The sequence below is a fragment of the Hibiscus syriacus genome, unplaced genomic scaffold (genome assembly GCF_006381635.1).
Source record: "Hibiscus syriacus cultivar Baekdansim isolate YM2019G1 unplaced genomic scaffold, ASM638163v2 tig00117056_pilon, whole genome shotgun sequence".
NCBI lineage: Eukaryota > Viridiplantae > Streptophyta > Magnoliopsida > Malvales > Malvaceae > Hibiscus > Hibiscus syriacus.
Window position 1 is genome coordinate 3,939,395 of NW_024063539.1, and position 16,878 is coordinate 3,956,272.

A 16,878-nucleotide genomic window follows, 5' to 3' on the forward strand; every position below is an offset into this window, starting at 1 on the left:
ACTTATCGATTATCTCTTCGATGATAGTCCCCAAACCAATATTCCTCTCCCTTGGAACATCATCAACAAACTGAATGGACGTTACGGTCTTAGTCTCTCCCCTACTATCTCGAAACAAAGGCACAATACATTGTCGTCAGGAATCTAAGATGCACATGACATCGACAAATTGAAAGACAAAAGCCTTTATATGGTCAAGGAAACCCAACCCGATGACAAAGTCGAAGTCATCATATTGGATCACCCTAAAGTCCTCCTTGCTGCTCCAATCACCAATCTGCAGCTCTATATTCCTGGCCACTCCAGTAATTGGAACCTCTTTAGAATTAACAGTCTTGATCGCCCCCTTCGATGGCTCAGCTTTCAAACCAAGATTGTCGACAGCCTTTTTTTACATGAATAAATCGGTTGCTCCTGTGTCTACTAAGGAAACTCTCAATTTTCCCGCAACATTGATGTTCACATACATCAACACATCCTGCTTTCGGCCTCCACTTGCCTTGGCAGAACTCAAAATCATTGAGCCAACTCTTACAGCCTCTCCGACCCTATCTTCACCTACGTCCTTGGGTAACTCGATCCTATGCTTGTCCATCTTCTCGGACTACTTAGCTTTATCCATGCAAGCTTGCAACTCTTGTGGCCCCTTTCTTTGGTGACCCTTCGTTTGCTCATTTCTTGTCATCGGCTTAAGACACCTGACATCTTTGCTTGTGCCAACATTACACATGTCTTCTCCAGACTTGTGTTCACCACTTGAACGATTAGTGCTCAAATGTTCATCATTCGAACAAACTCCACTCGAACAAGCATCACTCGAAGAGCCTCGCTCCTCAGTATTAGACAGACCCTCATCTCAGATTCTTTTACCACTACCCACATCTTTCAACTTCGGCTTGGATGTCTTCTTGACTCCAAGTTATTTGATAGACTCGACGGCCATCAAGGCTTTAGACAGCTCCTTCATTCCCCTTCTCTCAATCTCCTTCTTTGCTTATAGCTTCAATCCATCTATGAAGGTGAAGAATGCATCATCTTCAGTCAACTCTAGGACTTTGAGCATGAGTTCCTTGAACTGAATCACATACTCCTTCAATGTCACATCATGTCTAAGACTTATCAACTTAGACCATGCCTCCATCTCGGCATGCACTGAGCTCAACTGTTCTTGAAACGTCTCAGGCTCTTTTGGCCCTTTGCCAACTCAAGCTTCCACAGCAACGACTACCTCCTCGACATCCTTGGCAAGCTCCTTTGCAACATTGGGTTTGGGCAACCCATTCTGCTCTTGGTTCTGACTAACCTTGGTAGAAGTAAACAACAATGAACCAAGTCTGACAGGCTCGCTACTCTCGGCCTTGTCCTTTCCCTTGGACTGCTTGATTCGGCTTGGGCATTCCCACACCATGTATGGAACTTTGCACCGAAAACACTCCCGATGCTTAAGTTTCTTTACCCTCGACTTTCTTGATTAGCCCTTGACTTTCCCACCGAGCTTTACATCGTTGGTGCAATCTCGCACCTTGTGTTTTCCTCCACACTGGAAACACTTCAATTGTTCTCGCTTCTTTACCCTTGGCTTCTTAGCTTCGTCACTTGCATTGGCACATAGATTTTTTGTATTTGGGCAACTCTTAGCCCTATGTGCTCCTTGACATAGGAAAAACTTTAGTGGATCTCGCTTATTTACCCTCGGCTTTCCTACCCCACTCGTATTCACGCTGAGCCTTACTCCTGGCTTGACTGCTTTGACTCCCGCAGTCGTACCATCTTTGGCTACTTCCCCTTCTGATTTGTCTTCTCCTCTAACAATGGCAACAAGGCGATTCTTCTCGGGACATCCTCTTATCATATGAGGACCATCACAGAAGTAACATTTAAGAGGCCTACTACTGACCTTCTTCTTTGACACGTACTTGGCCTTGCCATGATTCCCCGATGGCTTTATCCAACCACGATCAGTCAATGCCACTTCTTGGCTACTCAAAGAGCTTTTTCTGCCATCTATCCACTGTCTTTTGTCATAGTCTCCCCCATTTTCACCACTATCTTCGGTTATGGGTTCGGACGACTCATCTTTGGTTGGCTTGACTCCTTCAAGCTCACACCTTGACTTGGCTACAGCTCCGGCTTCCGAACAACTCTAGGCATCACCTTGCTCTCTGGCAAGCATCACCCGTGGTCTAAGTCCTTCGACGAAGGTCTTGAGCACACCGCCATTACTCATTGCTCCCTTGCACATTAGTAGCTCATTCTTGAGCCCATTTATCTCTTCCCTCAAGGCCATCACCTTGACCTTGAGCACATTATTCATATCTATCAAAGTCCAGTCGTGGAGAATTCATTGTGCCACATCCTTAAACCCATCCTTCATGGACTCTAGCTGTTCAAGATGGGACTACATAACTCCCTGGACTTCCTTGGTTTCCTCAGCAAAGCTCTCAAGGTTCTCGATCCTCATCTCCAACAATCCTGGGATAACTCCCACGCTCTATTTCTCTAGCTCAATCCTAACACCATGGCTATACGCGTCATTCTCTGTGGGAACAACTCCTTTTTGTTGTGCCATCACGCTTTCTTTCCACAACTTGTTTGGAACACTCGTTGTATCCACAACGGCTTCCTTCAACTCACTAATATTCTTCTTGTCAAGAGACAAGCTCGGATCACTATTGAATCCATAACACCAACACTCTGACTTGCTCTGACTCACTTTCACCAAACACGTTCAAAACTATCGTTGTTTGCCTGCAACGACTCGCTTTGTCACTACTTGCCACAAAATCTGACTGGTAAACGCGTCGTTTCACCAACAACTCGTTCTGACACCACTTGTGGTGGGGCTACGACAATAGCTACGCTCTGATACCACTTATCACGGGGCTAGACTTCTGCTAGTCGATTCGTGTGACACTTAAACGATTTCAAGGTCGAAATAGCACCTAAGTCAGCCTTAACCACATCTTTGTGAGTCTCTGGATCACTAAGCGACGAACAAACCCTCAAGGGTTAAACAACAACGCGGAAGCAACATATAATCGGGGCTAATCCAAGCCACATGGGTTGAAGCGGGTTTCCAAAGCACGAGCACTGTGAGAACTTTCTAAGTCACCAAGACTTGAATCACTTTGGCACTTTGAAAGAACTCATAAAGGAACACTCTAGAGGCTATCTCAGCCCACACGATCGGCAACACAAGCCACAAAGGCTTCAGCACAAAGGAGAACAAACCGACAATGCTAGAAAGCTAGAAACACAAGAGCTCAAAGAGAGTAAGTGTAAATGCCTGAGCTTTATTACTCTGAAAGATTACAAATGATGGAATTGGATGGAATGAATACAAATGAGGGGGAACTCTCTATTTATAGTTGAGGCCCTCAAGATCCAACGGTGTAGATCAATGTACATCGACGGCTTAGAATGAATCCTACCTTAACAAGAACTCTATCTCTAAGGTATTTGAATTCAAACAAAACATTATCCATAATTAAATCCTTAATTATTGGATAATAATATACTTTCTAGAATCTTCCAAGGAACAGGCTAGGTCTGATGGTTCTGGGCAAGCCCAACACTCTGTATTATTCTTCTACAGAAATCTGCGCACACATGTCTCGGTCTGAATCCACGAGCCTTGACAAAATTACCCCCATCGAACATGTAACACCCTCGTTGCTTCTCTCAGACGCCTCAGACTCGATCCTTTATGGACTCGTAAGCATTCTCCAAGAACCAGGCCAACTCATCATGCCCAACAAGCCTAAAGTCTGCGCAATAGAACCCCTCTTGTGTGAACCTTTGCGCCAATGTCCATAGACCCAAAAGTTTAGTCCGTGACACTATTTATAATTTGAACGTCCTTTAATTAAAGATGGGTCCTGTGAGAATTTCGACATGGTGCCGGAATAGATGAACGGGAATGAATACAAAGGCTAAGAATAGAACTTCTATTATTATGAAATGAAATTGAGTGATTCAATAGGAATGAAAACCTATTACATTGATGGGTATATATAACCCATATTCCACCTAATCAGAAACGACCTACAGATTATGGCCTAACCAAAGAACAACCTAATAAAAAACAAACAATAAATTACAACTTATTGTCACGTAAATATAAAAAATTATGATCAAACTTTTTTGTCACGTAAACAAAGACACTTTCGCTAAACGTGCTATTTAAAAAGCATGGTTAACATAATATATTTCTAAAAATAATTGATATTTCTCTAAATAATCCTTTCTATATTTTATTTCCTTAAAGAATTAGAAAACTTATTATTAACATAAATTTGTCAGAAAATTGATTATGGACTTTTTAGGTAATATATTTTTGATTAAGTTATGATATTGTTTTGAGTGTATTCACATGTATATGATTTATTGATCGATTAATTTAAATCATTTAGTGCATAAATTTATTATAAGGTGATCTTATCCATCTAACATTTTTCATTAATAACATCAAAAATTAAATCTTAAATCTTTTTTGAATAAGCTTAACATCCCATTCAACTAAATAAACTTATATTTACTGACATTCCCTTGTTACTTTATAATTTTTTATATTAATTAGGGTAAGTACAAGATATTATTTATTCAAATACAACTCTTGATCATTTGACATTAAACGCTCATACTCTTGACTTTCATGGTGCTCGAAGGGACTCAATGAATAACAACAATTCTTTAATCACCGAGATTGCTTGGTTCGTGCTTAGAAAAAAACTTTGAATAAATAATAGAGTTAATGGCATCATATGTCCTCAAACTATAACTCTCATTTTAAATTAATCCTTACACTTTTGAATGTTTAAATTATATCCCCAAACTATGTCTTATTTTAAATTAGTACTTAAACTTTTGAACATTCTAATTTCATCCCTAAACTATGTCCCTCTTTCTAAATTGATCCCCAAACTTTGAATATTCCAAATTCATCCCCAAATTCATCAAAAATATGTAATTAGTTTCAACCAAAATTTAACCTATTTTTTCAAACACATTATAATACAACTTAGCCTAACGATTTTATTAACAATTGATGTGATTAGTATATACATATAGTTTGAGATGAAATTAGAATGTTCAAAAAGTTTGGGGACCAATTTAGAATGAATGTCATAGTTTGGGATGAAATTGAAATGTTCAAAAGTTTAAGGGCTAATTTAGACTGATAGTCATAGTTTAGGGATGAAATTGGAACATTTAAAAGTTTAAGGACTAATTTAAAATGAGGGTCATACTTTGAGGATATATGTTGTAATTTCCTCTAAATAATATCATTTTCCGAATCTTTTTCATAATTAAAGGTCAAATAATCAAATATAATAATTATTTAATTTTCAAGGCAATTTCGATAAAACTAAATTTTGTATATTTGATTTTTCTTCTCTTTTTAATTTTAGCTTAATTAGAAACAAATCAACAATGTAATTATTAGAGAAGAATAAAATTAATATAGACGACACTTTATTTATATAAAAAATATATAATTTTGACACATTTGTATAATTCTATTACATTTGTATTATTTTTCTAGTCAACTATATTTTCAGTATTATTTTTATATATTTGATGTTATTTTTCTAATAATTTAACAAAAAATAGTTTTAAAATTTAAAAACGAAATAATTTCATAATTTTGTTATAGTTGCTTCTATTCTTAATTATAATTTATATTTAACTGATTGAATCACTTATTTTCAATTCAATTAATCATCTTTACATCATTATTTGAAATCAAAATAATTTAATACAAAATAAGTCAGAAATTTTGGAACAGACATTGATACCCCTCACATCAAGTTGTTCTAAAACCTACCCTACTCACGTAATGGGAAGGAATAATTCCAATGACTTTGAAAATTCATCTTCTCCCCTTCAATACGAGAGTAGATGATTGGTTTCAATGAAAATTTCACAGGTCCATGTATCTTTTGCCGTTGAACACGTTATTTAATTCAAAATTCCACCAAGCTACACGCAAATTCAAAACTTTTCTTATTCATCTTCCCCCAACCAATAATTTTCCAGCTCCATAGAGCTCCAATTTGCGCGCTAATGGCTAAAAGTTCCAAAAACAAACCGACGAAAACCCTACAGGAGAGAGTATAAAACCCTCAGCTGCTCTGCTCCTAAGGACACACAAAACAAAACCAAAGGCAAAAAAAATGTTAAATTCACTTTGCTTCATCTTTGTAATCCTCTTTGTCTTCTCCCCTTTTGCATCCTCTACCTTATTGTTCCAGGTGCTGTATCTTTCTCTTCGGAAGCTATGGTTGAATGTTAAAAAACATGATTTTGATGATTAGTTCTCTGAATTTGTATGGTTTTGTTCTCAGGGTTTCAACTGGGAATCATCCAAAAAGGCTGGTGGATGGTACAATTTTCTCCGGAACTCTGTTTCCGATATCGCTGCCGCCGGTGTTACTCATGTTTGGCTCCCACCGCCCTCCCAGTCAGTCAGTCGCGAGGGTAACCCTTCGCTTGAATTTCTTCATTGATCATATATGCATATGTTAACTGGTGTGAATGAGTCCATGAATGTTGCAGGATTTGTGTTTGTTGAATTGTGTGTATTAGCAATCTTTTGACTTTATATGAATTTGTTCAGGATACTTGCCGGGAAGGCTATATGATCTCGATGCATCGACGTATGGATCTCAGGCCGAATTGAAGTCATTGATTGATGCTTTCCATCAAAAGGGAGTCAAATGCGTTGCTGACATTGTGATAAACCATAGAACAGCCGAGAGGCAAGATAGCAGGGGTATATACTGCATTTTCGAAGGTGGAACTTCCGATGATCGACTAGATTGGGGACCATCCTATATTTGCAGAGATGATCTCATCTATGGTGATGGCACCGGGAATCTCGACAGCGGATTGCTCTATGAACCTGCCCCGGATATTGATCATCTCAATCCGGTGGTACAAAATGAGTTATCAGATTGGTTGAATTGGTTAAAGACTGAAATTGGATTCGATGGATGGCGATTCGATTTTGTAAGAGGGTATGCCCCGAGCATATCCAAACTCTATATGGATCGAACTGCTCCGGACTTTGCTGTCGGGGAGAAATGGGAACAGTTAAACGAAGGACAAGAAGATTCACACCGTGCTGACATAAAAGATTGGGTTGAAGCTGCCGGAGGTGTTGTGACTGCATTCGATTTCACTACGAAAGGGATTCTGAACGACGCGGTGCAAGGGAAGTTATGGAGATTGAAGGATTCGAATGGAAAACCTCCTGGACTGATTGGAATTCTACCTCAAAATGCTGTAACTTTCATTGACAACCATGACACTGGATCCACACAAAATCAATGGCCATTCCCATCTGATAAAATAATGCAGGGATATACTTACATCCTAACCCATCCTGGCATCCCATCCATAGTAAGTTTACACTTCCACTCTTCATTTTCTTTTAATCTTCCATAACTTTCTTAATGAAAACCTCCGTATCTTGGCTCTGCAGTTTTATGATCACTTATTCGATTTCGGGTTGAAGGACGAGATTAATAGACTGGTGGCAATCAGGAATAAGAATGGGATTCAAAGCACAAGCACGGTTAATATTCTGGCAGCGGAATCTGAACTTTATATTGCTGCCATTGATGATAAAATCATAATGAAGATTGGACCAAAGATGGATCTTGGAAACCTTGTTCCTTCCAGTTACCAGCTTGCTACCTCTGGTAATAACTATGCAGTATGGGAGAAGAAGTGACCAAATTGAATAAATGATTTAAAAACAGACACAAATTGTCATTTCAGATTATGTTCTAAAGACTGGCCATTTGTTGTATCTTTAACAACTAGGAAAAATTCTGCTTTTCCATGTAAAGAATAAATCTAATAATTTATGAATTATTACTGCTTTTTTCTCTATCCTTTACAAGAACAAAAATAATATTATAAGGTTAATTCAGAGGGCTAGAGAGAATCCAGAGTATGAGCTTGGGTAATTCATTTGGTCTCAATTTCTTTCACTCATTACTAAATTCACAGCTTCAAACTAAAACAGTGAAATCTTCTTTGCTTGTTTTCCGCCAATTACTACAATCGAATCTAAAGCCATATGATTTCACTTTCTCTCTTCTCATCAAAGCCTTAGCTTCATCTTTCTCTGCTTCAAATTCATTAAAATCCAAGCTAGAAGCCAATCAAATTCATACCCATCTATTTAAATCCGGTATTGTTCAACTTACATACGTTAGAACGGGTCTTCTGATCTTTTGTATTAACTTGGGTTGCATTCAAAGTGCTCGCTTTCTGTTTGAAGAAATGCCTGACAGGGATGTTGTTGCTTGGAACGCTTTGATTTCAGGGTACTCAAAAAATGGTTATGATTTGTTGGCTTTTAGTCTTTTCATTGAAATAGTTAGAGAAGGGTTTAGGCCTGAAGCTAAGACGTTGGTTGGTTTGGTTCCGTTTAGTGGGAGGCTTGAGTTAGTGTTTAAAGGGAAATCTATTCATGGACTTGGAGTTAAAGCCGGGTAAGATAGGGATTCCAAGGTGAAAAATGCGCTTACTTCGATGTATGCAAAATGTGGGGACTTGGAAGGGGCAGAAATTTTGTTTGGAGAAATGGTAGAAAGAAATGTAGTTTCTTGGAATACTATGATTGGTGCTTATGGACAAAATGGTTCCTCTGATGAAGCCATGGTTTTTTTCAAGAAAATGAGAGCGCAAGCTGTGGAAGCAAATTCTGTAACAGTTATGAGCCTTCTATCTGCTAATGCAGAACCTGAAACTATCCATTGTTTTGCTATTAAAACTGGTATTGTCAACAATGCTTCTGTAATTACTTCTTTAGTTTGCGTATATTTGAAATGTGGAGATAGTGAGTCAGCTGAGTTGCTTCATAAGTCGTTATCGCAAGAAAATTTGGTATCCTTGACTGCTCTTATTTCTAGCTATGCTGAGAAAGGGAACATGGATAAGGTGGTAGCATGCTTTGCTCGGAGTCGGAAACTCAATATGGAACTTGATGCAGTTGCAATGGTTAGCATTCTCCATGGGGTAAAAAATCCTGCTTACATTGCTATCGGGCTTGCTTTTCATGGTTACGGAATAAAGACTGGTCTAACCATACATTTTTTGGTTGCAAATGGGCTAATAAGTATGTGTTCCAGGTTTAATGACGTTGAAGCTATATTCTCTCTGTTTTTTGAGATGCAAGAAAAAACATTAATCAGTTGGAATTCAATAATATCCGGCTGTGTGCAGGCTGGAAGAGCTGGTGATGCCATGGAGTTATTTTTTCAAATGAAGTTGCACGGACATGTACCAGATGCCATAACCATTGCTAGTATGCTATCTGGGTGTTCACGATTGGGTTATTTACGTTATGGTAAAAAGCTTCACAGTTTTATCCTCAGGAATAACATAAAAATGGATGATTTTATTAGTACTGCTCTTATAGACATGTATGTAAAGTGTGGAAGCATTGAGCTAGCTGAAAGAGTCTTCTGGGGCATCAAAGAGCCATGTTTGGCAACATGGAATACAATGATTACAGGGTACAGCATATCCGGATTTGAAAACAAAGCACATAATCATTACGCTGAGTTGCAAAAAGGAGGGCGAAAACCTGATAAAATCACATTCTTGGGTGTTTTAGCAGCTTGTATCCATGGTGGCAATGTTGATAAAGGAAGAAGATACTTACAGATAATGACCGAAGAATTTGGTATATCACCAAGTCTTCAACACTGTGCAAGCATGGTTACACTCCTTAGCGGTGGTGGCCACTTTGAGGAATCATTATTATTCATCGGGAATATGGAATTCGATCCTGATTCTGCAGTGTGGGGAGCTTTGCTCGATGGCTGTTGCATCCACCAAGAGGTCAAACTTGGGGAATATTTAGCCAAGAAATTGTATCTCTTGGTTCACACAAATGGTGGCTTTTATGTGTTGATGTCAAATATTTATGCTTCTAAAGGGATGTGGATGATGTAGTTAGAGTGAGGCAGATTATGAAGGACACTGGAGGGGATGGCTCTTCAGGAGCTAGCCTGATTGAGTTGACTTCATAATCTTGCCATGCCAGAAGACCCAGGAATGATACTAATAGCCTGTAACCCTAAACCCATCTCTCAAAACTCCATCTTGCTCTTTTATCAAGATGTTGAACATTAATTTAACGGTCAGCAAGAAGAAGAAGATGGTGAAGAGAGTAACAAGGAGGAAAATGAGGAAACTTGGTGGGTTTTAAAGGTTGGTAACAGAATTAAAGTGAAACTTGGGGTGGAAATGCAGTTCAAAGATTTTGGAGATCCGGTTGATTTCACTGCCAAGGGAGTTTTAGGGAATGAAGTTTTTTAGTGAACAGTATATAGGCTTCATAGTATTAAATTGTGGTTGCAACGTTGTGTAGTGGCCATGACGTAATGTTTTTCGAGGTCATCACTACTCCGCAAACCGCATCCGCAACATAAATACATAGTTATTTTTAGAAAATAAATCACGTTGTAACGTCTGTAACACCTGCAATCGCAATGCCGTAGCTGCAACCGTAATTTAGTATTATGATGGGCTTTCCTAGCAAGTTTAATGATTGTTTGTTTGATTATGGGTTAGAGTCTAATGATGCTAATAAGGTTAAGGTTTATGGGAAAAGCATGAAGTATGAAGCTTGAACAGGCGGTGACTTGCTACTGACCCACTCTTTATTCGATATTCCAATGCTATGGCTTCATAGGTGAAAGTATGCCTCATGGCTTTGCATTTCTTGTGTTAGATACAAATTTTTTTTAGATATTACTAATACAAAATTAGTACCAAAAATCAAAACTTTATCCAAGTCTGATTTTTTTGAGTAATGTGGGATATTCAAACTGGACCACATCTATCAATTGGTAGAATAATCCTTACATCCAAATCCAATGGCTAGGAAAGGGGCAAGTGAGCCTGTGTTATCATGTTCACGACATATGGTGCCGTGAATGCCTCCAATTAAGAGTTGTTGATAAATATATATAAAAAAAAACAGAAAATTAAGGAATCAATCAACACAACAATGGTTATCACGGTTGGAAGAGGCTTCCTTCTCCAACCTTGTTCTTGTTCTTCTTCACACATATTCCATAACAAAATATATAAACCCTCGTTCGGCTCGGCACCTGCATTTTGGTCTACTTCTTCACCTCGACGTTATCGACAGGTTGCGGTCCAAGCCCAGCAGCGACCAACATGGCTCCCCGGACTTGACCCTCCAGCTTATTTGGATGGCACGTAAGTCACACCAGTCCACTTGAAATTTTCTACACAACAATAGAATTTACACTGTTTCCTCAGTTTTTTTTTCCTCATAACCAGTTTGGCTGGTGATTATGGGTTTGACCCGCTCGGACTAGGAGAAAATCCAGAGAGCTTAAAATGGTATGTTCAAGCTGAGTTGGTCCATGCTCGCTTTGCCATGGCTGGTGTTGCTGGAATTTTATTCACTGATGTAAGTGATTCCCCCATACATTTTAATTCCCAGTTTTAATGTTCATCACAAATCTCTGATGATATAAGAACTTCATATTGCAGTTACTACGCATTACAGGGATCAGCAATTTACCGGTTTGGTACGAAGCTGGTGCGGTGAAATTCGAGTTTGCAAGCACAACAACTTTGATTGTTGTTCAATTTCTTTTAATGGGGTACAAATACTATGCCAGAATTCTCCTACATATGTATAGGTTGTTCATCTAGTTAAGATCATTGCTTCTTGGCTTGATGTTGATGAGAACAGGTTTGCTGAAACAAAAAGATACATGGACTTCATCAGCCCTGGTTCTCAAGCCAAAGAAGGATCTTTCTTCGGATTGGAATCTGCACTAGCAGGTTTAGAACCCGGGTATATTTCCTAAACACTTTCCAGATACGAACACTTGTTGGAAGTGAATATATTTTCATTCGAAAAATGAAAATCAAACTTAGAATTTTGTTTCCATGGTTACCAGATACCCTGGAGGTCCCCTGCTGAACCCTCTTGGTCTGGCCAAAGATATTAAAAATGCTCATGATTGGAAGCTGAAAGAGATAAAAAATGGTCTGGTTTGCCTGATTCTTCCCTCAATCACCATGGTTTTTTTTTTCGTTGCATGAAATTAAGCCATTGTTTCCGGATGCAGGACGACTAGCGATGGTAGCAATGCTAGGGATCTTTGTGCAAGCTTATGTGACACATGCAGGTCCAATTGATAACCTTGTGGAGCACCTTTCGAATCCATGGCATAAGACCATCATTCAAACCCTTTCTAGCTCCTCTTCTTGATTGTTAAATCATTTTGCTACTGGCTCATACGGTTCATCTGATTATCGGCAAATGTGTACATTATCTCATGATATTGCATAAAAAAGGTTCTTTTCTTTCATCATAAACATCAGTTTTATACAAGAATTGACAATCCAAGTATATCAAAGCCTATACAGAACTTGGATCATCTTTTGTTTCTTCACATCCTCCAGCCATACAAACCATATGTATACTCAACTTTATCATTCATCCTAGAGTCGATAAAATTTACACTCGGAGAAAATCCGGCAAACCTTAATATAATATTGAGGGCCACCATGACAATCACGAAAAAAGAATTGAGGTGAAATCACAATGGCAAAGATAACACAGCATTAGAGCATTTCATAGGCAGACTTACTAGGTTCTGAACTTGGACTTGGATTTTAATAAGCTCTTTTTCTTGTTAAAGAACATAGCTAACTTGGGGAACAGTTTCTTCTTCTTCTTTTCGACCGCTGTTTCTGGGGATGATTCGGATTCGGTGCCACTTCCATTGGCTGCCTTTGAGCTATCTAGAGTGTTGCAAGGAGAAATATTAGGTCCAGGTTTCTTCCTTCGACTCGTTCCGTTAAAACTTGCCCATCGAGGGTCTCCACTGTGACATGATTCAGAAGTCTTTCGCTGCTGCTCGTGTTCAGATCTCCATCGTCTCAATTCCTTCTCTATGCCTAACTTCTCTTCCGCGGCCTTCTCATCCTTCTCTGAAGCAATTTTTAGTTGTTCCTTTCTTTCAGCCATCTCTCTCTTTACTTGTTCCAACCTTTCCAAGCTACTCGACTGGGATTGCTTAGCTACCTCGACTTGAGAAGCGAAAGCTGACACCCTCATGTTGGCCTGTTCCTCCGCCTCATATGCACATTTACTGAGGTCATTGTACTCCTCTAAGGAAAGAACTACAGCATCTGGTGAATCAACATTATCGGTTCTTTGAGCTGATACATGATCTTGCAATTTTCTCATAACATCTAAAGCAAACTTCTTTGAAGCCTCAGCTGCCTCTATATCCTTTTGAACTGCAAGTAATCTACTCTCCATGGTACTTGCTCTAGCCTTTGCTTGTTCAACCTCTTCCTTTACTTTGTTCAGCTCTTCACGAGCCATTTGACCAAGTGTCATGGCCTCAAGAGCCTCTTGTGTTGCCCGATGCAGTTGCTTGGGCACCTCCATTTTATCTCTGGCCTCTTTTTCATTCATCTGCACTGAATCTATTTTTGACTCGGTGTTATCCGTATCATCTTTCAGAGAAGCAACATCAACTGACATGCCTTCTGTTTGCTTAATGGTGGCAAGAGCAGACTCTTCCTTTTCAAGCTCTGATTTTAATGAAACAGCAAGCACCTTCAAAGAATCCACTTCTGCAGTTGCTTTTAATATTTTGAGCTTCACCCCTTCAAGCTCCTTCTTTGCTAAGGCAACAGCAGCTGGTATCTCAGTGGGAGTTATTTTCTGTGGTGTCTGTGACGCATCAGTAGAGTGTCCATTATTTTCCAAATTGAACTTAGATTCCATATAAACAGTTAGGTCAGCTTTCAAATCACGTAGCAGTACCGAAGCAGTGTCTAGCTTTGGTTTCAGATCCTTTGTCGATTGGATTTGCTGATTGAGTTTCTGGAGCTCCTCTTCAACCTGTTTTAGTTCCTTCTCCCATAAGCGAGTATCTTGGTCTCGGACTGCTCCGTTTCTTTTCTCTTCAGCCCCCGTATGGGCAGCATGTGCTGACTCTAAGTACTCCTTTGAGGCCATCAGCTCAAAAGCCAATTCTTCCACTCTCTTCTCAGCCTCTTTTGAAGCAGAAACAGCCTCTTCAGCTTTCTTAACAGCTGTGTCTCGCTCAGTCACCGTAGAAGCATATTTCTTTCTTAATGTTTCCAACTCTTCATTAACAGATTTCAGCTCCTCAACAGCAGCTGCATGCCTGGCTTTAGAAACCTCAAGCTGTTGCTTAGCTGCAACACTAGCCTCGTCACAAATCCCTTGTTCTATTTCCTCTGCCCTGAGTGTGGCGAGTTCGGAGTCTTGTTTTGCCTGATTCTCTTCAGTTTGTGCTCTATCCAGGCTTAGCTTTAGCTCTTTTATCAGTTTACTTGTGTTGTCCAGCTCCTTCAATACTTCAAATTTTGCCTCTTCAGCATCAACTGACTGTTTCTTATATACAACCATCTGCTCCTGTAGTTTCTCAAGGTCTTGGGCCACAGCCTTGGATCCTCCCTATAGCCCCAAAAAAGTTCAAGTTACATTTAGCAGACACAAATAAAGTAGGCAGAGATAAAAACAGAAAGAAATACATTGCAGTAGAATAGATTATATTAACATTAACACCATTGCAAATACATCTAATATACCTCCAGATTTTGTGTTCTCTGAGATTTCCATCTAACCATTCCTCCAAACTTGGAACCTGCTTCTTTGACAGATTCAAAAGGTGAAGCTGTAACAATACGACCCCTATTCAAATCACCTTCTTTTTTTGGTATAGGGTTACCAGGTTTTGGGGATTTAACCATAGAACTGACAATCTTTTTATGAGGCAGAACAAGATGACTGACGTGATCTACATCCCCTTTTTTAGCATCTTCTGCCTTACCGCCAACAAGAAGCGGTTGAGTAGAATCATTGGCTGATGTTATCTGGTTGTTACTTTCGGCATCAATGGAAGCAGAATGATCATTTTCAGATTTTTGTTCATCCGTAGTATTTTGGGAAGATTCAACATTAATGGTGCCAACCTCAGGATGGGGCAAGGTAATCTCACTTGATTTCACATCATGGGAGGAAGCAGGAGGCAAAATCATGTCATTGTCACCATTGACAACAGAACTGGCAATTGAATCTGCTTGTTCAGGTTGCTGACCATCAGAAAGAGCGTGCACAGCTCCAACAGAATTGGCTGATGCTACATGGTGAATTTCAGAATCTCCAACCTTTGGATTAGAAGGTGGAGGAACAATTATGTCCTCATTATTACTATGTGAAACAGAACTAGTATTTTTAGATAGATGTTCATCTGAACTGTCATGTACTCCCCCACACCTAGAACCTTCCATCAGCCTACCCTGATGATCTACCTCAGTTTGATCAATGACAACTGACGAAGCTAAAGCTGCAGTATCTATTATATGGTCTACTTGTCCTATAATTGGGTCGTCAAAAGAATCTAAACGAGGTATGCCTTCTGTTTTAGCATTCTGCACCTGAGAAAACGGCAAGGAGACCGGCCAAGGTGTCTGAAACCAACAAAACAGAAGCCATGTAAGCGAAAGATAAAAAAAACTTACAAGAAATCACTGCATAGTACATCTAATTTCTTACAATTATATGAAAACCTGAAAATATATATTTAGCAAACATTGTAAATTTCAACAAGAAAATTAGTGTTTGCCACTGAATTCTTCAATAGTAGGTCCTCAATCTAAGCACCATCTAAGTTCTACAATTCATAGAAAATACGACAGGTTGCAAACAAATTTTGATCAAAGAAATCAGAAATGCAAGAGTAAACAAGCATTAGAAATCATGCTGAATCTAGGTGGCAACAACGATTTGTCATCTTAAATTCGTTTTACCTCTTTGAATGAGCCAAACACATCATTAATGATCAATGATATCAAGCAGTGAATCAACCATTTAAATAACAATAATGGGGGGAGATATTCAACAGCCCATTAACATTAATTTCATGCAAAATCAGATGACAAATGTATCAGCTTAGAACATAGATACAGAGTTCATTACCTTAAATGAAATTCAAACTGAATCATGATTTTCACAAATTAAATTAACACTCTATGTTAAATTAAACACAATCCAAATTCATAAACAAAAGCATCTCCATTTTTCATTCCCATTTATTTTCCTGTTAGCAGATAAACAATTTCGGCAGAGCATCACCATAATTTAATCATGATTAAAGTTTTTTCTTCCCGCTAATAGTTTGAAAGGTTGATTCTTTTCAGAAGAATGGATAGTAATAAGAATGTTTTGAGATAAGAACACACATCATTATCTAGAAAATCTGTGGATCCTGCAATTCATTGCAAGGAGTTCTAAACATTAGAATCAAATAAAAAGAAACAAATTAAATCAACAAATGTAAATGAAAGCTCACGGGAAAGGACGTGGAGCTAATCCGAGTTTATCTTAACGTCGATTGTTTCTGCAATAAAACGAAGCAGAAAAACGGAAATTAAATGAAGAACCTAAGCTTGGCTTCTCAGTTCAACGTTATGCATTCATTCAACTTGGATCCCAAAAATTTCAAAATTCTCAGAGCTGAAAAGATTAACAAACGGTTTGGCGCTTGATTCATGAATAATGCATTGATTATATATAGATGAATAGAAAGCTAATTAACAAATTACATTGCAAAAAAAAAAACGAAAAGAAGTTACCCGGACTAACCAGAAACAGACGAAAAGAGGAGGGGTATCCGTTAATAATGATTCCGAAATGCTTCAAAACGCGAAATTTAAGGGGAGAAATAAAAGCAAAACACAACAAGTATTAATGGTTTATTGTTTTACACGTCTAAGCAATGCAACTTTGCTATTTTGATCAAATTAATATTGTTTTCTCTT

General features: G+C 38.7%; 4 protein-coding genes across 4 annotated transcripts; 3 read left to right on the top strand and 1 right to left on the bottom strand.

Moving 5' to 3' along the window:
• The first annotated feature begins 6,094 nt into the window (after positions 1-6,094).
• On the top strand, positions 6,095-7,890 carry LOC120198563 (alpha-amylase-like). Its single transcript, XM_039199872.1, has 4 exons — positions 6,095-6,254; positions 6,348-6,480; positions 6,620-7,404; positions 7,487-7,890. The coding sequence occupies exons 1-4, from the start codon at positions 6,177-6,179 to the stop codon at positions 7,736-7,738; spliced, it is 1,248 nt and encodes a 415-aa protein (XP_039055803.1). The 5' UTR covers positions 6,095-6,176; the 3' UTR covers positions 7,739-7,890.
• Positions 7,891-7,956: 66 nt separating this feature from the next.
• On the top strand, positions 7,957-10,273 carry LOC120198562 (pentatricopeptide repeat-containing protein At2g04860-like). Its single transcript, XM_039199871.1, is given in 2 exon segments — positions 7,957-9,964; positions 9,967-10,273. Coding segments are annotated over 2 exon segments (2,088 nt in total). The 5' UTR covers positions 7,957-7,962; the 3' UTR covers positions 10,053-10,273.
• A 669-nt stretch (positions 10,274-10,942) lies between these two features.
• Positions 10,943-12,296, top strand: LOC120198661 (photosystem I chlorophyll a/b-binding protein 5, chloroplastic-like). The gene is made up of 6 exons (XM_039199964.1): positions 10,943-11,250; positions 11,335-11,467; positions 11,551-11,663; positions 11,756-11,860; positions 11,967-12,055; positions 12,138-12,296. Exons 1-6 carry the CDS (start codon positions 11,036-11,038, stop codon positions 12,278-12,280), a joined length of 798 nt encoding a protein of 265 aa, XP_039055895.1. The 5' UTR covers positions 10,943-11,035; the 3' UTR covers positions 12,281-12,296.
• A 363-nt stretch (positions 12,297-12,659) lies between these two features.
• On the bottom strand, positions 12,660-16,033 carry LOC120198227 (protein WEAK CHLOROPLAST MOVEMENT UNDER BLUE LIGHT 1-like). Its single transcript, XM_039199584.1, has 3 exons — positions 16,025-16,033; positions 14,647-15,528; positions 12,660-14,512 (listed from the first exon to the last, which is right to left on the bottom strand). The coding sequence occupies exons 1-3, from the start codon at positions 16,031-16,033 to the stop codon at positions 12,662-12,664; spliced, it is 2,742 nt and encodes a 913-aa protein (XP_039055515.1). The 3' UTR covers positions 12,660-12,661.
• Between the last annotated feature and the right edge of the window lie 845 nt (positions 16,034-16,878).

What these genes read in the sequence shown, in the direction of transcription:
- LOC120198563 (XM_039199872.1), top strand. Translation starts at nt 6,177, where the DNA reads ATGTTAAATTCACTTTGCTTCATCTTTGTAATCCTCTTTGTCTTCTCC. An exon ending in CCAGTCAGTCAGTCGCGAGG is followed by an intron (nt 6,481 to 6,619) that starts GTAACCCTTCGC and finishes GAATTTGTTCAG; the next exon opens with GATACTTGCCGGGAAGGCTA. An exon ending in ATCCTGGCATCCCATCCATA is followed by an intron (nt 7,405 to 7,486) that starts GTAAGTTTACAC and finishes TTGGCTCTGCAG; the next exon opens with TTTTATGATCACTTATTCGA.
- LOC120198661 (XM_039199964.1), top strand. Translation starts at nt 11,036, where the DNA reads ATGGTTATCACGGTTGGAAGAGGCTTCCTTCTCCAACCTTGTTCTTGT. An exon ending in CTGGAATTTTATTCACTGAT is followed by an intron (nt 11,468 to 11,550) that starts GTAAGTGATTCC and finishes TTCATATTGCAG; the next exon opens with TTACTACGCATTACAGGGAT. An exon ending in GTTCAATTTCTTTTAATGGG is followed by an intron (nt 11,664 to 11,755) that starts GTACAAATACTA and finishes TGATGAGAACAG; the next exon opens with GTTTGCTGAAACAAAAAGAT.
- LOC120198227 (XM_039199584.1), bottom strand. An exon ending in AGAGAACACAAAATCTGGAG is followed by an intron (nt 14,513 to 14,646) that starts GTATATTAGATG and finishes TTGGGGCTATAG; the next exon opens with GGAGGATCCAAGGCTGTGGC.